The following is a 23,184-nucleotide window of genomic DNA, read 5'->3' as shown; positions in this document are numbered from 1 at the left end:
CCGCATGTGTGTGTGTGCCAACCCTTGAGTTTCCAGTCTTTTCTCAACGCTTATCCATCCATCCATTTTCTGTACCGCTTTATCCTCACAAGGGCCGCGGGTCAACGCTTATTCAAGATTGTTTTTTTGTTTTTTTTAAATACTGTAAAAATGTTTGTTTTTTTCACTGCCATTTTCATGGCTGTCAATGATCTGCAGATTTTTGCTTTTCTCTATTTTAAATGGTTTATTCTTTTTTAATCCAACTCAATAAATTCCTCCTTAAGCAAGGATAAACAGTGACCAAGTATTTTCAGGTTGTTTTTCCTCTCCCCCCAAAAAAAGAAAAAACAAAAAGAAATAAAGGGAAAAAAATGAACTGGACGAAAAATAATCTGGGGATAATTGACGCCCATTAGAATTGCATTGAAAGTTGTTTTTGTTTGTTTCTTTTGCTTTCTAAACCCAGCGATAAAATGCCACTAAGGTTGGTTCCCTCCCAAAAAAGAAAAAAACAAAAAGAAAATGGAAAAAAAAAAAAAAATCTGCGGGCGGGTCCTACCTGTCAATGATGACCGGGTCAGAGGGCGTCTCGTTTCGATTTCCACAACTTTTTTTGTCACAACAGCGACTGAGGAAGAAACAACACACACACGTATAAACATGATGACAATAAATCCCATATACACAACTTTTTGCATGTTTTAAAATCATCATCATATTATTTGTCGTGTGGAGAGGTGAAGTTGCAACAATTTGACACAAATGATTCAACGTCATCACTTCCTGCACATATTCTATATTATATTCACGTAGTGTAACATAAAGCGACGCACAATCCATTGTTACAATATATTCCCATCACAGATTAGGAATCATTTTATAAATGTATTATGATGTTTTCATCCATCCATCCGTTTTCCGTAGCGCTTCTCGTCCTGACTGGTGGCGGGCGTGCTGGGCCTATCCCGGCTATCTTCGGGCGAAAGGCGGCGTACACCCAGGACCGGTCGCCAGCCCATCGCAGGGCACATACAAACAAACAACCATTGGCACTCACGTTCGCACCTACGGGCAATTTAGAGTCCTCAATCAACCTCGCACGCATGTTTTTGGGATGTGGGAGGAAAGCGGCGCGGGCACGGGGAGAACGTGCCAACTCCACACCGGCGGGGCCGGGATGTGAACCCGCAACCTCACAACTGTGAGGCACACGCGCTAACCGGTCGTCCGCCGTGCCGCCTTGCGATGTTTTATTTGTCAACCAAATGTGAAATAAAATTTATTACATTTATAAATAGCTGTATATCATCATGTATAAGTTATATTTAACTACACATACGTTGAGACTGGATTATGTTATTTAACATTAAGATTAATAATTGGATATGATCTCCCATTGTAGCAAATTATTCACTCCATTTTACGCACATATAAAGAGGTCAATGTTAATCATTAACATGTTAACTAGAAATAATTGTCCATAATATGAAATTATATTGAACTAAACAAACAATGTTAATATATGTTACATATGTCAAATAATTCATCATTTTAATACAAATAGCAACCTTCATTATGTATAATAACAAGTCTTATTAATAATCGTACGTGAATTATTCCGTAACACATCGAGTATATAAAGACGCTATTATGATGAAATTGTTGCCTGGGAAAAGTTTGGGAGTTTCCTTTGATGTTTGACTGATGATGACATGTAAAATAGGAAGCTGATCTATGGCTGTCATTATTATTATGGGATGTCTCCTCTCAACATCCAACCGGAAAAACATCTGGACCACGCCCAGAAACCCGCCGACGGAAGACAGACGCCAGCCCGAGTGCCCGCGCCAAGCGCCGGCAAGCGCGCCAAGAACACGCGCGCGCGCTGGAACAAGCTTCAGCGTGTGCGTGTGCGCGCTATCGAGAGTGCGACTCAGCAGGGCGGTCGGTCATCGCGCAACTTTCATTTTCTGTTTCACGCTACAAAATGTTGCTATCATTTGATCAATAACGGAAGAGCCGTTTGAAAATCAATTCCTTTGACTGATATGAGTTCTTGTCATCGGAAATTTTCTAACGGAAAAACAGGTTCAAAGTGATGCAACGTCTTGCCCGTTATGTGTGTGAAAAGACCTTTTGTGAAGATGCAAACGATATTTGGGATTTTTTTCTCCTCTTTTCCATGAAAACGAACAAAAATGCATTTTAGTGCCCAAAGAGTTCCTTTTGTTCTATTTCCATTTTTTTTTTACAAACGTCTTTAAAAATGTCTTTCCCGTTAACGCCTCACGATTCCTGTTCTCATATACCAGAGGGATCTGTGCTGAGGCAGCTATTTTGAATTCCACAATAGCAGACAGCAAAAGAAATGCTGTTATTTCTCAGATAGGAACACATGTGTATGAATTGGTGACTACTGCGTGTCTTTAGCGTTATTAATTATTATTATTCTTATTGCTTTAATGAGCAGCTGGGATCATTTCTGCAGACTTTGAAGAGCAACGCGTGCAAATTGCGCAACGTTATGCAAGAAATGTATTTGAGATGGCCGCCGGCTCGCGCGGGTCCGAGCAACGAAGCTCTGAACAAAATGGTGTTTGCGAATCGGTGTTTGGAATGTTCTCAAAAGCCCGTTGTTCGGACGATATTTGAATTTAATATTATTTGATTTGTGTCTTGATTGTCTTTACCGTTATGGCCTAAAATTGGAAATCATTCCTATTTCAAAAAACAGAACCTTCTGCGTGGCTCCTTCAGCACGGGAGACGTTCGCCCAGAGAAAACCAAGTCGGCATCCCAAATAACTTTTCCCGTTACGAACGGAGCGATACGAAAACGGCGCAGCATTTCGGTTGATTGAGAACCTCCGGACAGCTGCAATGTAGCGTCATTAGCTTAGCATCTTAGATGCTTAGCATCTGTTGAAAATGAAGTGAGGCGCGTCACGGTTTCCTCAAACACACTCGCGCGGGCGCACGCACACACACACACACACGTGTTATGAAACATGAATATAGTCAAAGCGTGCAATTGCGCGTTTGCGTGCCGCCGCCGCCGTTAGCCAAAGTTCCAGGAGACCAATTATCTCCGGCACCCGCGGGCGCTGCGGCGGCGACCCCCGGGAGTCGTGCCGGCCGCGCCCACCGGGGACGCCCTCGCGCCCCCCGCCCGCCCGGTTCCAAAAGACCAAAAACAAACCGTGGCACGCCGTCCGCGACATCCACTAATGACGCTTCCCCTCGGAACGCCAGCACGCTAACGAGCGTGCGGGAACGCCTGCGTGAGGTGTCTCACACACACGCGCAAACACACACACACACCCTCACGCACGTGACGAGTTGAGAGGTCAAGCGCGGCGACGACCAGCGGGCCCCGCGGGGGCTCCGACGCCGGCCAGTGTCGCTCGGCCGGGCCGCAGAGGTCGGAGGTCGACGTTAGCTTCTGACGGAACCAGAGCCTTAGCGCTGAGGTTGATGGCGTCTGTTGCCATGGTGATGCCGCCACTTGACACACACGGTAGCGCACGCTCACAGATTCATACATACTTACAAACACGCAAAAACAACACACGTATACACACCCTCACACGTGTTATTCTTGCGCGGAAGCAGCAAATGAACGTCAACGAGCGGGAGCCAACGTGTTGATTGGCGCATCGACGCCACAAAGGCGGACGACAGCCGCTGTTCGCGAAGCGAGAGTGAAGAGTTGTCGTACCTGCACATGATCTCGTGGGTGAGGAGAACGCGGCACATTTCCGGGTTCTTGTCTTGCCCCTCGTACAGAATGGCCTGATGGCAACACACACGCACACGAAATATGAAAACGCATCCATTTGAACATTGCAAAATGAAATCGTGTTCGTTTGTCATCCAATTCAAAACTCCGCACGAACGCGGGCCAATTCGGATTCACTCACGAGTCGGCTCGAAGAAACGAATCCCGAGTTTTCGCTCGGGAATCGTACAAGGGGGAAACACTCGATTGCGATTGGCTAGTCATTCGGTACGGTCAATGGGAATCGCGAATCGGGATTTAGACGGCCAGTCTAATCTACTTTTATTCCTGCATTAGGGCTGCAACTAACAATTATTTTTTCAATGAATCAATGAAAAACACAATTCATGAAAAAAAACTTTGATTCCAACACAGGACGTGATTTCAAATTGACACTGCAGAAAAAATGTCAAATCCTGGTTTGCTTCGTAACATCGGTCAGAAAAACGGCAAAAATGCCGATCGCTGTTTATCAAAATAAAAGCAGCTGTTTGCAAAGGAAAAAAACAAAAGATCATCAGGGTGCAAACATGGACGGCAACACAAATGTGAGAATATTTTCTTTTGAGAGACTGAAATTCAACGAGGTGGCTAAACAGTTCATTTCATTTCATTTAATGAGTTGTTGACGAATCAACCTCTACAAATAATGTAAGCAAAATGGTCAAAATGTGAAATGACAAATTGCATCATGATCACGCCAACATTTTGAAAAGGAGTGAGCGCTAAATATTTTAAAATGTACTGCTTATATATATATATATATATATATATATATATATATATATAAAATGACTGTCAAGTTGTTAACCTACGTGATGATGACAAAAAAAAGAGTAAGCAGTCAAATCTATGAGAGGTCCAAACAATTAATGCCTTATTAAAGTCGTTTTTTATTTATATTAAAAAAATCACATCGCACTGTTTATAGATATGAGAAGGTTGAAAATGACGTCACCTGACGGACGACGCGATTCGCACCCAAGAGTACGCGCGCGCTGGGCGCGTGCGTGTAGAAGGCAGACACGCACACGCCCAGCGCGCGCTCGTTGAAGCGGTCGACCGGGCGTCTGGTGAGCGTCTTCCATCGATCGGCGCCGAGCCGCGCGCGCGCGCAACGGCGCCTCCCGCAAGAAGATTATCGATCAGCATCAGCTTCGCGGCGGCCGCCGTGTCGCGCACTTCGGCGATCGATGGCCGGTCGACAGCGAGTCCACGTTCGTGCGCGAGTACCTGCTTGAGTTTATGGCGACGATCAAAAAGGAGTCGGGCGGCTTGTGACGATTGCTTAACGAGGAGATCGTGACAAACGATCAAGTCGACTGTTTCACGATGAGCGGCAAAGCGCGTTGCTGCTCGTGCGAGGAGATCGAGCCTGAAAAAATGGCGGCGCACTTCTCAACTGCCGCGCAGAAACCATTTCAAGGGACAACGCTCGCTACTGTTTTTTTTTTTACTACTTCCATACAAAAGAAGAAGAAGAAGAAGAAGAGGAAACCAAAAAAGGCAATTTCACTTGGTCTGTTTCATTCTGCCCAAGGATCTTTTTGACTCCTGTTTCGGTATTGAAATGCATTTTTCCAGCGTTAACATTATTCCCATTTCATTCGCTCTGACATGGAAATCCATTGAAACTTTTTAGGACAAATGTTGTTATACGATTAAAATACAATTAATTGACATCAATTATTACAGAGCCTCGAATGAATTACTTTTTTCAATCGAATCCAACCCCTATACCTGTGTGTATATATCTATTTTTTTTTATTTATTTTTTAATGCCAATTATTATGCTGTAATGTGTTAATGCGGTAAGAAAATGGGCAGAAATTGGCAAAAGATGGGGGCAGATTTTTGCCGATTTGTAAAAGGCTGATAATGGCGCATTCATCATTTTTTTTCAGTCCCATTTTTGTAGTACCACGTTGTGCCACAACATGCCAGGCAGCACTGAGCTCTACTGAAAGACATGCAGCGTGATTACGAACAAGAAGAAAAGGCAGAGAAGGTCCCCAGTTACGGGCCAGTCGGGAGGATTGTCGCACGGAGCGCTTTGCTTGAACTTTGGGCGCTGCGCGGCGGACTTCGCTATTTGTCGGGCAAAGCGTGATCATTACAACTGCCGAGAAAAAAAACTAAACAAAAAAAAAACATTTCAAAATGCAAAGAGCTGGTGATGTGGTAAAAAATAAAAAAGCGAGTGGGGGATCTAGTAAAAACCAAAAACACACACACACGCACAAATAAGTGTGTGTTTCGCTTCCCCCCAAAACACGCGGCCAAGCGACTCCGGAAATGCCGAAGCGCGAATACGCGGCGTCCGCTGTGGACAATTCTCTCCGGTTTGGACGCGTCGCCGGCTCTTCCGCGGTTTTGGATGACTGCGACATCGATGCTAATTCCACTTAGCCTGCCTGTGGCGTTTAACATCATATGTTAGCATGAAGCTAGCTGACGTTTGCGATTGTACGGTTTGGTTAAATGGGCTTTGTTTGATTGTCTTTTGCTCCGTGGGTCAGATTTTGTGAAGCGGTTAAGCGGGACAACTTGAAAAAGGGTTTCGTTCGAGGCGACTGGGATTTTTCCCTTCTTGGGGCGTGTGCGCAAGTGACAATTGCGGGTGGACTCGAAGAAGACGCAGCGATGCCCGCCTCACCTGCTTGGTCATGGAGTCGACGAGGCGCACGTAAAGATCTTGCTCCGTCCTGATGCCTGCATCCGACACACACGCACGTTCGCACGTCAACATTTCACTTTTGAACTCTCCTGTAATCATCATTGCGGTAAATGGAATACATCGCGTAGCAAGGACTCAATAAAAGGAGGATTTACATATGTACTTGGAAAAAAAAAAACATCTTTGTTCATCTATCTATGCCAGCAGAAAAAAAAAAATATATATATATATATAAATATATAAATTTCTAAAGTTGAAAAAATGTAAAATGTCTTTGCTGTTATTGGTCGAATGATGTGTTTTTGTTTGGCGGCGGTGCGCCGCTTGGCAGATTTTCTCTCGTGTCAAATCCGTGCCTCGGAAAACTAAGAAGGCGGCGGAGCCGACCGATTATTTTCAACAGAGCTCGACCGATACGATTCTTTTTTTGGGGGGGGGGGGGGGGGGAATTATATTCCGATAACCGATTAAACGGCCCATTCATCGAAAATAATATTTCCATCCATCCGTAGCGCTTCTCCTCACGAGGGTCGCGGTTAGGGTTAGGTCGACTCCGGGCGAGAGGGAGGGTACGCCGGCAGGCCGGCCGATCGCGGGGCACGTACAAACAAACGACCGTTCGCACCTACGGGCAATTTCGAGTCGTCGATGAACCTCGCGAGCGTGCTTTTAGGATGCGGGAGGAAAGCGGAGCACCCGGAGAAAAGCCACGCAGGCACGGGGAGAACCCGCAACCTCACACCCGCGAGGAACACGTGCTAACGGGTCGGCCGCCGTGCCGTCTCAAAAACATTTCACGCATAAGATAACTTCTTTTACAAACGTAACCTTTATTTCGGCAGGTAAAAGCTTATCGGGATAGAAAACGTCTTTTCCGAAGCGGGCCGAGCCGACGCGCGGCGGAAACGGGCGACGTTCTCACCCTGGATCAAAATCAACAAGACGAAATTGGAAAGCGTGCGCCGTCCGATTGCGCAAGAGTGACAAACTTCTTTGCTTCTTCTTTTGCGCTGACAAGAATCGAGATCTGAATTCCAGGCAGGACACGAGACTCTTTTCCAATCGTTTGTCCTTTCGTCTTTCTTTGACATCGCGACAGAGAAAAATCTGCACAAATTGGCCCGATTTTTGTTGTTTTTTTTATGTTTGACTGCATTTCATTATCTTTGTCTTATGTTTGAATGCAATAAATAAAGAAATCAATCCAAAAGAAGGGCTAATATCAACCAATTAATTAGGCCGTCCGATGAATCGGTCGTGCCCAAATTTGAAGAAGCCGTTAACGTGTTGATTTCCCCCCCCGAAGAATCAGGAAACAAAATCAAACTTTTTTTGAAGAAGCTCTGTCCCTCGATTCAAAAACAGGACACGACTGCGCAAAGATAAATTGATGACGATTCAGTTTCAGGTCTGCTCCGTTGAAGATTTGGACAATTTGAGCTTCAACAAAATCTCCAAACAATGAAACGGTGATCAAAACTCATTGCATAACCCATCGGTTGTCAGTTCATCAATTCATTGTTGTCCATCTGCTACACAAGACGTGTGTTGCGTGTCTAATTGTGTAATTGTGTGATGGCAGCTGGCTACTCAAATGAGACAACACGCACGCGACAAGTCGCGAATGAATGAACGATTGTTGTGTTGACGTGCTCACCGTTACTGTACAGAAGTTGTAACCTGTAATGGATCCCGTTGTTGGTCTTCTCGCCATTGTACTCCTGTACACAACAACACAACGTCAACGCGACTTCAACGCAACCGACACAATCGCCGAAACTCGACACGCCCACAGCGTCGACATGTCACGTCGACATCAACGCAACGCTACGTCACCAAAACACAACTGCAACTCAACAACACAAGCTCAAAAAGTCTGCAACACAACTTCAACAAAATAGCAACGCCTCAACACAATGTCACACTGTCGACGACACATTTCGGCAACAAGTCAACAACACAATGTGGATACAAGAAGAGTGTAACACAACAACACACAATCGGCACAATGGCAACAAAACATTCAAACACCATCAACACACAACAATATGTCAACACAACATAATGCAACAACACAAATTCAACAAGGTACGACAACAACTGTGACACAACACAAAATGAACTCCACATCAATACAACATGAACAAAAAAATCAACACAACACCAACAAAAGAACAGCACATCAAGACAAAATGCATGCAATACTAACAACACAAAAACACAACACGGACCCAAAATAGACACAACGTGAACAAAATCAATACAATAGTAACACAACATCAAGAAAAACAACACAACATCAACACAAAAACAAATGCACACAAAATCAGCCTCAGCCAAATGTCAACACAACAACACCTAATGACATCAACAAAAAACAGCACAACACAAAATCAACGCCAAATGAACAAAACACCAACACAACAAAACAAGACAAAAAACACTACATAAACTCAACCTCAACAAAAGCACACAACACAAAATCAACACAAGACAACGAGACGGCAAAAGCAACACAACAAAAAAGGCATGTACACAAAAACAACAAAAAGAAAATCAACACAAAAACCCAACACAAAAACATCACACATCTAAACCACATGAACACAACGCAAACACGTACACAAAAAGAAAATCAACGCGTCGCGTGCGTGCGTACCTTGTCCTTCTCGACAAAGTCCAGGTAGGACGTCCGCTCGATCTCGACGGGCTGCCCTTGGCGGTCGTAAAGCGCCAGCACGAAGTGGAAGAAGTTGGACTTGCGCAGGTTGGACGGCGGCTGCTTCTCGAAGTGAGCGCGAGCCAAAGCCACGCCGCTAACACACACGCAAACAACCACAAGCGCGCGTCAATGCCACACGTAACGTCCGCGCCGTTTTCAGCCGCCGTGTACCGCGACGTATCGTCGTCGTCGCCGCCCGTCGGATACGCCACGCGCTGCCGTTTAGTCACGTTTGCCGTTCGGCCGCCGCCGCCGCCGCTCCCCGGACGGACTATTGAGGCCCATCTGACCTCTGTGTGTGTGTGTGTGTGTGTGTGTGTGTGTGCACGCGCATACGCATTAGCCTCATTTGTGTTTCGCGTGTCCTTTTCTTTCTGTTTCCCCCCCCTTTCTAACCAGCATCACGGCACCTCGAAACTACAAATGAATTAAAGCACACAAAAATCATGTAAAGGCACAAGTTGTCAATTTCAGCACGCATCAAACAACGGCACACAAAAAGGAATTTGAACACAAAAATCAATTCAAAGACAACAAATTCATTTCAACAAAAAAACATGAAATCACACACACAGAGTGAAAACACTCAAACAATTACTTCCAAAAACTAAAATACTTAATACACAAAAAATACTCACCCAAAAATGTATTCAAACACACAACAAATGAAATCACACACAAACACACGTAAACGGTCAAAAGATGACTTCAAAAGCACAACCAAAAATACGCACATAAAAATGAAATTCAACACAAAATTGAATTCCAAAACACAACAGATGAAATCACACAGAGTGAAAACACTGAAAAGACACCAAAAACACACACAAGTGAATGAAACCCAAAGCACGATTTTATACACAAAGTTGAATCTCGAAGTCAAATATTTTGTCAAACACACACACACACACACACACACGCGCGCGCGCGCACGCACGAAGTGTGATTAGCTGTTAATTGCAGCGCGGCGGCGGCCACTCTAGCGAGGGGTGTGTCCTAATTAGGAATGCCGCGCCCCATTAACACACACGCACGCACTCTCCCTGACACCGGCGAGCCACGGCGGACCACCACCGCGGTCAAGCACACACACGCGCACGCACGCACGCACACACAGCTTTCCGTTCATCCACATTATTTGACTCTTTTATTTGACTCCCGACTTTCCACTACTTCAAAGATTTTTTTTTTTCCATCCGTACCTTTTGGACACTATTGTACAGTCCTTTAGTGACTTTGCTGTTCAGTATTTGCACACATTTGCACGAACTACATTGCTTGACATTATTTACAGTTTTATAACACTTCCATGACTCGACATGATTTCCCGTTCAGTCCGCGATTTGCACGAGTCGACATCAATCCCACGAGTTGTCTCGCTTCGCACCGGCATAGTAGCACTTGTCTTACTTGAAATCAATTCCAACCTTTCCACTGCTTTGTTGCTTGACACGATTTGCCTTCGTCTACATCGCAGGGCGGCCGTTACAGTATATTGCCGGACGCTGTTTTACACCGGTGACTTTACAGATGAGGTGGCTCGGAGGCGGTTCCGGGCACGTCCCGCCGGGGACGTCGGACGGACGTCCGTCCGTCCGTCCGCCCCCCGGCCGGCCCCGGAACGCCTCGGCGGCCGGGGGAGGGGGGTCCGGCTCGCTCTCGGTCCGGCTTTCCCGCTCGAGCTGCTCCCCGACCGCGGAAAAGCGGATGAAAATGGACGGCCGGATAAGATGACTTCCCAATCCTCACATTCTACGGTACTTCCGCGACGTGGCTATATTTCCACTACGTTCCAATAAATGCATATTATTCATTCCAATTTCTCAGTACTTCCATTGCTTCACCCGATTTACGTGCACATTATTCACACTCTAACAATGCTTGACATGATTTACACTATTACATTATAATACTTACATTGACAGTATTTACACAGTTTTCCATGGTTAAGACGACTTTAAACGACTTGACATTCTTCACATTGGGACGTTTGAATGTATTGCCCCAACTCGACACTATTTACACGACTTTTTAGAGCATTCATAGCAATTCCCAGTATTTACTCTGCTATTCCATTCACGGGCTGCCTTCCCTCCCGCCCGCTAAATTTCGTCGCGATGCGCGGTGGCAATCGAGGGCAACAATTGCGTCTCGGCTGCGAAAGTTGACGCGGGTGGCGGCCGACTTCCTGTTAAGGAAGAAGGTTCGGGTGCGAGAGGCAACGTGGCGGCCTCGTTCGTGTGAGCGCGCGCGTCGCGCTACGACGCCGATGCGATGGGAATACTCGTCGATGACGACATCGTCAACATTTGGCCCGATTCTTATTGTTCTGATGACTTCATCGTCAATTACGATTTGAAGTCAATTGAGATGGTGTAATGATTTTTTTAAGAAGATTATTTCATATTCACGTGACAATTAAAAATGTATTTTGCATGTCATATCATGTAAATATTCAATAATGGAACTGTTTTTTTTTCCATCTCTTCAATGTACACGCTCACTCACGTGCGCGTCCCGAAGATCGAAGACGTGCGTGTCGCGTCTGCCTGACACTGAATGACATTTATTGTCATTATTATTTGTATTATTATTTTTACGACGAGATGTGCTGTCATGAATTATTCATATATAAAGACGTTTGATTTGAAAATTGCCTACTGGCATTGAGAGCACACACGCATACACACACGAATGTTTGAGTGGACGTGTGTAAATTGCTGTCAAACGGTAAATACAAAAATGTATAGAAATAAATATACTGTCTATGGATATTAGTGCAAAAAGATGACAATTTTGAACATGTGATTTTGTCGCCCTGAATTTAAAATGTGATTTCGATGTATTTTGTGAAAATGAAAAGTTATAATTCAAGACAATTTTGAAATAAAATATATGACATCTATTTCGTTCAAAAATGATTGAGGAAATTAATCTGACGATGAATATGAACGAGAAGCATTCTAGTGTTTGTTTTCATTCCACGACTATATTTGTCATGTTTTTTATTTCATAGGGTCGTTATCTTCAACTTTGAACAAGTCGACACACGCACGTTTTCCAAACGCAAAATCTAAATCCTTGTTTAGGAAAACCTTTAACCAGGAGCTCAGTTGTCAGGCAACATTTGGTATTTCGTACACATTACAATTCAAAAAATTATTTGAAAGACTTTCGCAGTCACGTAAAGTATACATAAAAATGAGCGACGGGTACTTTTGGTGTGTGTGTGTGTGATGTGTTATCATTTCATGATAATTACGCGGTGAAAAAAGTCTATTGATGGTATTTAAGTGGAACATTCAAATGTGTTCAACTAACTTTTAGGATTAGATTCTTATTGAGGAAAAGAGGGCAAAATCACGTCAATTAAGCACATTGGAATCTTTTTTTTTTTTGCTTAGCGGCAAATAATAATAATGGCAACTTGTGGCTCACGTGACAGTTCAAGAAAAGCGGCCAAAATAATAATCGGAGCCGTTCGCCTCGCGTGCGTGCGGTCAGACCTCTGCGCGGCAGTGTTGGCGTCCAGGATCCCGCCGCCGGCCATCCAGGAGCGCACGGGGGTCATGCCGCCGGGGAGTGGCTCCTCCTTCATGGTGAGACCCCCCCGCGGGAGGCCGTCCTGGACGGAGAACATCGCGCAGCGGCGCTGCCGCAACGATGAAGAGGAGGAGGAAGAGTAATCCGTCAGGCACCCGGACGGGGGGCGCGCGGGTGGGACTTTCCCAAAACGAGGGGGTCCTGATCCGCACGAGAGTCCGGAAGGTGCGATCCCTCCGGAGCGATGATGGAGATCTTGGAGAGCGTCAGCACTCTGCGCCGGGAAGAGCGGAGCGGGGGGGCATCCCAAAGGGGGTGCGAAGGTGCAGCGGGGGGGCGGCGGGCGCCAGTCAAGACGGGAGAGTCTGGATGAAGGCGACCGGCGGCCAGAGGAAAAAGTCCAAGAAAAGAGAGAAACAAGCTTTGATAGAACAACACTCGCCTTCAAAAGGAGGTCCACGACGCCACGAGGAGGAGGAGGAGGAGGAGGAAGGGGGGAGGGGGGAGGGGGCGGCGTTGTGGGTGAGCGAGGGGGGCGAGGCAGATTGCCCCCCTCGCTCAACCCTCCCCCCCTCCCGGAGGAAAGCTTCTTCTCCTCCGTCTTCGTCTTCTTCTCCCGGCCGGCCGGCCGGCAGGACGCTCGGATCTCCCGCGGGACGCGAAGGGGGCGTGCCCTCCCCTCCGTATATGGGCGCCTCATTTGAATACTAGCAACGTCCGGGCCTCTCATTGGCCGCCGTGGCCCGCTGCAAGAAATGTCGCTCAATAGCGACAGCGTGGAGGAAATGGACGGGAAGCGGACTCTGGTGGACAGGAAGTGGAACTCGTGGACTCGTCAACAGGAAGTGGTATCAGTGGACTGGAAGCGGACGTTCGTTGTTTGACAGGAAGTGGCCTGGAAAATTCAAGGTGGAATGGAGGTACAATGGGTTGCACAACATGTGGGCAGGAAGTAGACAGGAAGTGGAATCTGTTTTGACAGGAAGTGGAATAGATGTGGATAGGAACCGGACTGCGGACAGGAAGTGGAATGGAGCAAAGCCTGCGTGCGTGCGTGTGTGTGTCCACGTACTGTACGGTCGCACCATTCCAATAGTAGCGCAGACCTCACCTCTCATTGGTTGCCCACTCCCGTGACATCACATGCCGGTCGTGTCCGTGCACGCTGAGGGCAGAAAATCTTCCATTCTGAATGAGAAAAAGCAAACCATACGTTGTAAAGGTTTTTCACGACATCGTGGACCAACGCCACAACTTCAACAGGAAGCATTTGAGGCACGGGAAGTAGAAGACTGCAAACTGACTCTGGTGGACCGGAAGAGGACAGGAAGTGGACTTTTGCGGACAGGAAGTGAACCTGCAGTGTGCAAGAAACAAAATATGAGATGAGATTACAAAAAAAAAAAAAAAAAAAAAAGCACATTTGATATCCTTGACACTCCTTTTGTTTTATTTTCTCTGTCTCTCACACACAACCACACTTAATTATTGGCGTGATGAATATTCACAGTTGAGCTCTTCTTGTCATTACAATTATTGGCTAAAGCAACATAACGCATTGAACCTGCTTTAACCTTATTTGTTACTTCAAGCACAACACAACAACAACGATGAAATCACGATTCCAAATGTCGTCGTCAAGTTGCTGTTTGAAAATGAGCACTAATTGCAAAATAGTAAATACTTTGATGATTTTGTATTTGTATGCAAATAATCTGCTGCTCTTGTTTTATTTGCCCAATGTGGAGATGTTGCTGGCGCGCGGTCCGCTTTCATGAAAATACCTCAACGAGCAACAACTCCAACCACTTTGGAAAGGTCGTGAAATGCAGGAAGACTGCGCCATCTTGTGGCTGACGCGACAACCGCACGAGTGGAACGTCTCAGCCGTGATGCAGCATACGCGAAAAGATGACAAATACTTGAATTGAATTTGGTGTCAGTAGCCAAGATGTTTTCATCAGGTGACCAATTCATGCAGAAGGGGCAAGTAACCAAGTACAAACACTTTGTTACTGTACTTAATTAGTCTTTATGTAGCTGTTCTTTACTTTTATTTACCTTTGATTCCCTTTTTCTTGTTTACATGACTTAAATTTGCTTTTCTCTTTTTTTTTTAGTCACTTCAGGTAATTAGCATTGGTTTTGATTGGTTGTAAAACATGACACAAGTTCATGAATGAAGAAACTATTTTGTGCGTTGTTGTTTTTGATTTGTTTTTTCATTGTAAGGGGTGGAGTATAATTAACAGTAAAAGGTCATTTGGACTTTCCATCATCAATACTTTTTACTTTGACTTAAGGAGTTGAATCAGTACTTTTACTTTCTCCAAAAAGCTCTTTTGTTGTACTTGTACTTCAATACAGAACGTTACTGCTTTTGTCATGTGCGGATATATTACGGCGATACAGTGACACCTCGGTTTACGATTCAGTCGATGAATCGTTTTCAATGGCCGAACATTTCATCGGTTTGCGAATGTTTCAGCTTGACAACGGAGAACGTCGGGGTCGCGGAACAAATCAAATTCAGAACTTGAGGTTGACTCTACCTAACGTTTGCTCATTTGGATGGATGGATGGATAAACGGGGGGGGGGGGGAGAGTAGCAAGTGTTTTTCGGTGCTTGTTTGGGTCTGTCAAGAACACTGCGTGAAAAGATTCAGGCGCACAGCGCTGACTTCGAGGTGACGAGTATTTCGAAGCCTCGCTAGAAAGGTGCTCAAAGATTCACCTCATAAATGTGGTGGAGGTCAAACAAGAAGTACTCCAAAAATGTACTCAAGTACAGGGCAGTAAGATTGGTACTCAAGTAAAGGTACTTTACTTTGTGGTTTCACTTTTTAGCTCGTTATATTTGTTATTGCTAATAACAACAATACACATCTCATTCAATGAAACTACAAAGTAAAAACCAGGTGACGTTTTGTGACGAAATGCGCGAAATTGATTGGATCTTTTCTACTCACGAACACCCTCACCGCAGGCACCGCCCCCCTGACGCATCGTCATCGATGGGGCGACGGAAGTGAGGATGTTACGTCATTCCATGTCGCCTCAGCCCGGATGGTAGCAGTCTAGCCGCTTAGCCTTTATGCTAGCTAGCTAGCTAGCTAGCCACCTTGCTGGCCTTTTCCTCCTCTTCAGCCTCACGATGGCGTTAAAGCGAATTTCGAAGGTAATTCTTTGTCTTCTTCTCCGTCTCTTTTTTTTGCTTTCTTTCCTTCTCACTGCTAGCTCGCTTGTTATTTAGGTGGCTGGATTAGTGTTCTTCCCACTATTCAGTGGACTCAGAAAGCACGTCATCGATGCCAAAGAAAAGCCCATTTACAAAAGAAAAGCAACTGACTAAAAGAATAGCATCTCAACACTGATTAAAGGAAACTGTTGTAATGCTGTTAAGAGTTTCACTTTTGCAATTGCAATGCTGAAATACAATTAACTCTCCAAGAATTCGAATTGATTGAGATGCATCAGTACTGTATTTAAAAACACTTAATTTGCATACGATGCAAATACTGGGCTGGTTTTCAGAAAACGACATTTGTGCATAAAATATTTGGCGAATAAAATCAAATTATTGTTTCCATAATTACAATATTTTCTTCTCCCTTGAAATAGTAAATTTTGAATGTTCAAAACTTAATCGTGGAGTACTTAAATGATCATTACAGTTTTCCAGCATTGGAGAGTCCCAGAAGGCCCCAGTTAAGCTGCAATAACACATTTTATATATATGTAAACACTTTCCAATTTAGGCGGCACCCCTTCAAAATAAAGAGGATACAGCAATACTTGATATTGTGTGTAATTTTGTGTTCTACTGTATCTTGATTTCAATATAAAAAGTTGTTGAGTGTCATTGGGTCTCTACAAATAAAGTTAACAATCGTTAGTCGTTTTTAAATGTATTTGGGGACAGCCACATCGAACGAGATTTATTATTGATGTTTTTTTTAGAGGAATATTGGGCTCGTGACTTGTTTGATTGGCCCTCCATCATCGAGTTATCGATATTTGGCGGCGGTCAGGAGAATAGAAAAGGGAGTAACGTGTGGTCGTGTTGCGTTCGCGTGCGTCAGGAGCTGACGGACCTTTCCCGAGACCCTCCGGCTCAGTGTTCGGCGGGGCCCGTCGACGAGGACAGTAAGACGAGCTTGACCTCTCCCTGCGCTCTGCCTGGCCTCTTCTTGGCTAACTTTGGCTTGTCTCCTCCTTCCTCAGTGTTTCACTGGCAGGCCACCATCATGGGACCTGTAAGCGCAGCACGCACACGCGCACAAACCATCACCAGAAGCAGCAGCGTTGAACCTCTGTGTGTGCGTGTGTGTGAGCGTGTGTTGATATGCATGCGTGCGCATGATTGTGTGTGTGTGTGCGCGTGCATGTAGCCGGACAGTCCCTACCAGGGTGGCGTCTTCTTCCTCACCATCCACTTTCCCGCAGACTACCCCTTCAAACCTCCAAAGGTCAGTGAACGCATCACCAGGTCAAGCAACTAGCACAAAACTCCAGCGCCTGTGCGCGTGTGTCCATCAGGTGGCGTTCACGACCCGAATCTACCACCCCAACATCAACAGTAACGGCAGCATCTGTCTGGACATCTTGAGGTCTCAGTGGTCCCCGGCACTCACCATCTCCAAAGGTATGCGACCCCCTCCGGTCGCTGGGCGACACCGTCCGCCTGCGGAGACAGGACGTGCGACCGTTTCGACATAATGCGATTGAGTCGCCTGTGAAACAAAACAACCGCGTCACGCTTTTGGCGTTCTACACCTTCGGCCCACTGTGACGTCACAAACGGGCTAATTATTAACTAGGGAGCGGACCCCTGCCAGGCGAATAAGGAAAATCTGCAGATGATTGCCACCCATTGTAATTGCATTGAAATAAATTATTATTAATAAATTAAATTTTTATTTTTTTTTTTTAAGCGGGGTTAAACTGCCCAAAAGGCGTTTTCAGGGTTGTTTCCCTGAGAAAAAAAGGGGGGGGGGAAAAATCAGCAGATAGGTGAATCCGCGGGTGCTGAGCCGCAGGTATGCGGGGGTCCGCTGTACTGTCACAATGTTGGAATATTTCATGTGAATTTGTGATCCTTTGGCTTTAAGTGGTGACAAAACTCGTAACGTCTCCTTTTCGTTTGACTTCCTGTTTGTAGTCCTGCTGTCCATTTGTTCGCTCCTGTGCGACCCCAACCCGGACGACCCGCTGGTGCCCGAGATCGCTCGCATCTACAAGACGGATCCCGTCAGGTGATCGGAGTGGCCCCGGACCGAACCTTCGCGGAGGGCCCCCTCCCCAAATTGTCACCTGGGGGCGGAGGCGGATGTTTGCCTCCAGATATCGCGAGTCGACGGGAGGGGGCGGGGACGCGGCTTTTGGGCCCCCTGGCTGTCCCCAAAATAATTGGGGCCCCGGTTCATTTGTCCCTCCAGTTGGACGCCCCTTTGCACACACTCACAACGTTGTGTTTTTGTGTGTTGCAGGTACAACAAGACCGCTCAGGACTGGACTCAGAAGTACGCCATGTGATCCTCGGTGGGCACGCCCCGACTCATCTGCCAATCACAGCACTTTGTTCTTTTTTTTCTGTTGTTATTGGTCCAAAAACCTCAAGTTGATCTCTTCATAAACTGTGAAGAAGAAGAAAGCATGTAAGAGGTTTTTCAACTTTTTGTTGTTTGGCAAGCGTGGCTTCTTCCTCGCCCTGCTCCGCCCCTATTTTTTTGCACTCCAGATGAAACTTGACGGCCGATTGGTCCAAACATTGTAGTTGTCATTCAATAATAATAGTAATAATCATAATAACAACAGTCACGGATGGTGTAGTGGTGCATTGGCCTGACTTGCAGGCAGCGTGGATTCAGTTCCCACTCAGTGAGTCTGAATGGTCACGCTCCAACTAGCTGGCGACCGATTCAGGGCATAGTCCGCCTTTCGCCCCAAGTCAGCAGGGAGACGCCGGCGCCCCGCAACCCTCAACAGGGTAAGCGGAGAGTTACTTCAGAAACTTCATCCATCTCTTCCAGGGGGGATCCCGAGGCGTTCCCGGGCCAGCCGAAAGACAAGTCTCTCCGGCGTGTCCCGGGGCTCTCCTCCCGGCGGGAAGTGCCCGGAACTCCGCACCGGGTAGGCGTCCGGGAGGCATCTGAATCAGATGCCCCGGCCACCTCATCTGGTTCCTCTCGATGCGGAGGAGCAGCGAGACTCTACTCTGAGATCCTCCCGGATGACCGAGCTTCTCGCCCTCTCTCTAAAGGGAGAGCCCGGACACCCTGCGGAGGAAACTCATTTCGGCGCCTAGTATCCGGGATCTCGTTCTTTGGGTCACGAGCCGCGGGTCGTGACCATAGGTGAGGGTAGGAACGTAGATCGACCGGTAAATCGAGAGCTTAGCTCCTTCTTCACCACAACGGACCGATGCAAAGTCCGCATCACTGCAGACGCTGCACCGATTCGCCTGTCGACCTCGCTCGTCTTCGAGCCCCACCTCCAGGCCTGGCTCCAGAGGGGGGGGGGGGGGGGCCCGGTGAAAATGCGATCCAATCATTTTTCTCATCATAGGGGTCTTTCGAGCCGTGCTTTGTCTGGTCCCGCATCTAGGACCTGTTTGTCATGGGTGACCCTGCCAGGGGCATAAAGCCCCAGACAACTTAGCTCCGAGCTTCATTAGCTCAAGGATCATCCATGTTCAGGCCCTCAAAAGTGCATTACAACAACAATGATGCTGATAATAATAATAACAGTAAGGATAGCCTGGACCAGTGTGGCGCCAGCCTGACAACATGCCGGAAGAGTCCAGAAGCTTTTTGACAGGCAGACTGGAGAAAGCCAGGTGGTAAACTGGCCCGGATGGAACTGAGCAGAAAATCTAATTCCTTTAAGATTAGCAGCCACGTTCAGCTCGTAATTGTGATATTTGGATCTTTTTACAGTACTTTAAAAATGAGAGTACAGTAGCGCATGTTTACAATTTGTCTATTTGCTGAGTTTTCTTTGAACCTATGCTCAATTATTTGCAGAATAACTCACCTGTTTGCCGTTTTTGTGATCAGGCATCTGATCAGACTTAAGAACTATGTCGAAGTGAGTTGAGCTTTATTTAGACAAAAGTGGTGCTTTGCCACCATCTTGTGGCATCAATCGAGAGGCAATTCTCAACCTCGCAACGTCAATTTCTCAGCGGACGTCATTAAATTGCTAAAAGGAATACAGTACTGAGAATATTTACGTGTTGTGAAGCGGCAACATTTTTCAAAATAAATGTGTACGTCATTTATAATAAAAAATTACAATCAAATAAACAACATTCCAAGTGGTGACATTACACAGATGTGATGCTTGTCACCAAAGTATAAAAAAAACTTTATTCCTCAAATGTCCAGATAAATAAAATCAATAGAATCAAGCATCCTTTGCACAAGGTCACACGAGTTGAAGCTGAAGCTCCAGTTGAGGACAGAAGAGCGAAAAGGAAGTGTTCAAAGTCAATCCGCACACTTCCCGTTTAGGCTTCAAGGGGCCACGTGGAGCAAATTCAACGACAACAGGAGTCGGACAATCACCCGGTGCAAGATAAAGCGTGCCGACCCTTCGGCGGGAGCCGCATTTGGCCGGCAATCGGTCGGAAAATGTCACGTGATCGTCATCCGAGGCACACGCATGCGGGCAACCGGCCAGATTTCGCTCCTTCCCGCCCGAGGATGGCAAACGCCAGACAATATCACGTTTTAGGAGATGATCCTACAAGATTCTTCTTAGGTTAGGGGTTACCTCCCAAACGGGTCGGTGCCGACAATCGAAAATATTTGCGCATGGTCACTATTTATGACTAAAAACACAAATCGGTGAATTGTGACGTGGAAACGGAATGTAGCCAATAAAGGAAGCGACCTGACGAGTAACAAGGACACGGCGATAAATAAACACGAACATGTCTTATCTCACGTGGTTTTGTGTATTTTTCCCCTTCTTTGGTTTTGTGAGATCACGTGTGATCACTCAAGATCTTAGCCTCCGTGGACTTGTTTGTAGATCTGCGGTGGAGCAGAATCTTTCTGTGTCGAGATTATCGGCGCACACCACACAATACGAGCAAAACTGCAGAAAGTATGGAAGTCCTTCCTGTTGCTACTCTCCACAAGCGTCACCGTCCCGTAAAGACCACTGCAAGCGCGCCGTGCAGAACGCCAGATGACAACGAGGTGAGTGCTCACAAATGTACGATAAACATGAAAGAAGATTAGATGGAATTGGCGGATTTGAGACATCGTGGTAAAAAAAATTATATTGCTTGAGGTTTGAAGTTTGCATTTGGATGCTTCAGAGTTACTGGCAAACTACTGTGTGGACATATGAAACCGAAGTTGAAGACACAACACGCCCACATCGTGAAACGCTGCCAAGTATGGTGGAAAAGCATCATGGTTTGGGGCAGCTTCTGTCGTCAGGGCCTGGACGCATGGCTATCATCCAGGGGAAAATGAAATGTTTTGCAACAACTGACGAGCATCTGTCTGCCAACTGAAGCTTAGAAGACGGACGGCTGAGGCAACAGAGGAACCACCTGAAGTCATATATGGACATGTCGAATGTTGCGACTTAGGTCAAGCTCAGATCACGTTTTATGACCAATTGTGCCCAAATCCACATCATACCAAAGGGTCAACATGCTTTTTCTTGCAAGATTTCTGATCAAGTCCAAAGTAGTCGAGCACTTGATGAAGTCCAGAAGTTGTTTGTGTGTCAAGGAGTGCCTGCCAGGTGACTCCCCGTTTGGATGTCAAGGGTGCCGACACGGGAACGGGAGGCCGTCACGTATGACGGCGCGTGCGGCTGTCCGGTCCAAAGCAGTCAAGCAGTTCAAGTCCGTATCTTCGGAGCGCTTGTATTTCGGATTTGAAGGAGGTTCTGTTTGGTTTACTTCCTGTATAGGCAGCAAGGTGAGCGCGTACAAATGCCAACAGCTATGAACGCCGACACGTACGTATGTGCAGCCGTCCGGTCCAAAGGGGTGGAGCAGTTGGAACATGTTGACAGCTTCCAGATTTCTGCATTTGCATGTGTGTGTGCGTGTGCACGCGCTTACTTCTTTGTCTGTATTTCAAGTTGCAATTCCTGCCCGGGGGGGACTAACGCGTCCCGGCCCTGAAATTGGTCTTGCGGTGGAGGCAGTCGGGGAGGTCGGGAGGTTCACGATGAGGAACGGCCAATCATGTGGCGGAAAACTCCACCCCGCTGTCGCACGCGCCGCTGTCCAAACATTCGTCCGCACGTCCGGCATCCGCCTCGAGGTCGGCCATCTGAGGGCAAACCACGCCGTCGCCACCTGCAGGGAGGTGGCGGGAAGTCACGTTTAAGGAGGCAAAAGGCTGCAAAATTTGGTGAGGGCTGTCGCCATGGAGACTAGCAAGGCGCGGCCGCTTTCGCTCACCCGTCGTCCGGTTGTGCTTGTCGTCGTGGCGACTCAGCGCCTCCTCCAGGACGCTCAGCGCCCTGGACGACCCGACTGATCTCAGAGCGGCCAAGAGGTTTCGTCCCGTACCGCCGGACACCTGAAACACGCGTGCACTTAACATGGAACATCATCATCAACATGCAAGACATGATTGATGTCAACTTAATCTGTATTAAACATTTGTTTGATAAACTTGAAATGTGTAATAGACGTAATAAACACAATGGTGTGTACTAAAGCAATGCGCAATGAAGGGAATATAGAATACTTTATATTCTAATATGTAATTCTAACTAGTTTGGAAGAGAATGTGTATTGGAGTATACTGCAGGAAGGCCCCCAGCGGGGGGTATGTGGCCCCCATCGGGGTATTTGGAGACAGATGGCAAAGAAGAAAGGAACTGCGGGGAGCCACTATAAACATTGAATGCAGGAGACATCGGCAGGCGACGTCTGGACCCAGATCAAATAGTCATCATTTGGCCGAACAACGATGACGTCAGATTACGGACCAATCGGACGACAGCGATTCCACACCGGCCTGTTTGAAACATTGTATAAGTCTGGGGGAGAGTCAGATAGTTTGTTTCTACTACTGTATCTGCTAAGAATAAGTTAGGGTAGTTACGAACCCAGAGCTCTGCAAAATGTATAGACTCCTCTGTCAGGAATAAATTGGTTGCTTTTTATACATTGTTGTGAACGACGTTCTTTCACGAAAACGAACACGCTTGGAACCACGGAAATTAGGGGATTTTAAAACACAGGTTCCTTCAGCAAGAAACAAATGTTTGATAAATGCTTTGTATATCTGTATTAACGTACTGTGTAATTGATAAAAACAGTAATTTCTGTAATAACATGTAGTGTGTATCAAACATAATATTTTATACCTCGGTTGTAACATATGTGTAATAAACAAACGTGATGTCATTTGTAACATGTAATTTGTACTAAACACGCATGCGAGGTTAATTGAGAACTCTAAATTGCCCGTAGGTGTGAATAGGGTTTTACATATGT

At 46.3% G+C, this 23,184-nt stretch overlaps 3 protein-coding genes across 13 annotated transcripts in view; 1 reads left to right on the top strand and 2 right to left on the bottom strand.

Annotated features, from left to right (window-relative positions):
- LOC133408022 (transcription factor COE1-like) overlaps positions 1-21,883 on the bottom strand; it is a 61,367-nt gene extending 39,484 nt beyond the window's left edge. For 3 of the 4 annotated variants that reach the window (XM_061686486.1, XM_061686488.1, XM_061686487.1), the window contains exons 1-9: positions 21,793-21,883; positions 16,796-17,385; positions 14,006-14,058; positions 12,665-13,889; positions 9,096-9,252; positions 8,094-8,157; positions 6,416-6,471; positions 3,700-3,773; positions 542-610 (exon numbers count right to left, since the gene is read on the bottom strand). In XM_061686486.1, coding sequence (XP_061542470.1) covers positions 542-610; positions 3,700-3,773; positions 6,416-6,471; positions 8,094-8,157; positions 9,096-9,252; positions 12,665-13,431 — 1,187 coding nt within the window. In that variant the 5' untranslated portion in view covers positions 13,432-13,889; positions 14,006-14,058; positions 16,796-17,385; positions 21,793-21,883. The remainder of the gene's footprint in view (positions 1-541; positions 611-3,699; positions 3,774-6,415; positions 6,472-8,093; positions 8,158-9,095; positions 9,253-12,664; positions 13,890-14,005; positions 14,059-16,795; positions 17,386-21,792) is intronic. The other variant, XM_061686489.1, reaches the window with a different exon arrangement.
- Positions 15,715-20,973, top strand: LOC133408023 (ubiquitin-conjugating enzyme E2 2-like). 2 transcript variants are annotated; one of them, XM_061686491.1, is made up of 7 exons: positions 15,717-15,879; positions 16,784-16,847; positions 16,926-16,957; positions 17,093-17,170; positions 17,241-17,346; positions 17,863-17,956; positions 18,191-20,973. In XM_061686491.1, exons 1-7 carry the CDS (start codon positions 15,856-15,858, stop codon positions 18,234-18,236), a joined length of 444 nt encoding a protein of 147 aa, XP_061542475.1. In that variant the 5' UTR covers positions 15,717-15,855; the 3' UTR covers positions 18,237-20,973. The 2 variants fall into 2 exon arrangements, with proteins under 2 accessions (XP_061542474.1, XP_061542475.1); XM_061686490.1 differs by having other exon boundaries at positions 15,715-15,879; positions 16,784-16,957.
- nfkb1 (nuclear factor of kappa light polypeptide gene enhancer in B-cells 1) overlaps positions 20,040-23,184 on the bottom strand; it is a 25,201-nt gene continuing 22,056 nt past the window's right edge. For all 7 annotated transcript variants that reach the window (XM_061686472.1, XM_061686469.1, XM_061686470.1 and 4 more), the window contains 2 exons: positions 22,138-22,258; positions 20,040-22,032 (listed from right to left, as the gene is read on the bottom strand). In XM_061686472.1, coding sequence (XP_061542456.1) covers positions 21,917-22,032; positions 22,138-22,258 — 237 coding nt within the window. In that variant the 3' untranslated portion in view covers positions 20,040-21,916. The remainder of the gene's footprint in view (positions 22,033-22,137; positions 22,259-23,184) is intronic.

Source organism: Phycodurus eques, chromosome 9 (genome assembly GCF_024500275.1).
Source record: "Phycodurus eques isolate BA_2022a chromosome 9, UOR_Pequ_1.1, whole genome shotgun sequence".
Lineage (NCBI taxonomy): Eukaryota > Metazoa > Chordata > Actinopteri > Syngnathiformes > Syngnathidae > Phycodurus > Phycodurus eques.
This window is presented reverse-complemented; position numbering and strand designations above follow the sequence as displayed.

Bases quoted from the DNA above. Each gene is read 5' to 3' on its own strand.
- LOC133408023 (XM_061686490.1), top strand. From the start codon at position 15,856: ATGGCGTTAAAGCGAATTTCGAAG. The intron at 15,880-16,783 runs GTAATTCTTTGT...CGCGTGCGTCAG, and splicing joins CGTTAAAGCGAATTTCGAAG to GAGCTGACGGACCTTTCCCG. The intron at 17,957-18,190 runs GTGATCGGAGTG...TGTGTGTTGCAG, and splicing joins TACAAGACGGATCCCGTCAG to GTACAACAAGACCGCTCAGG.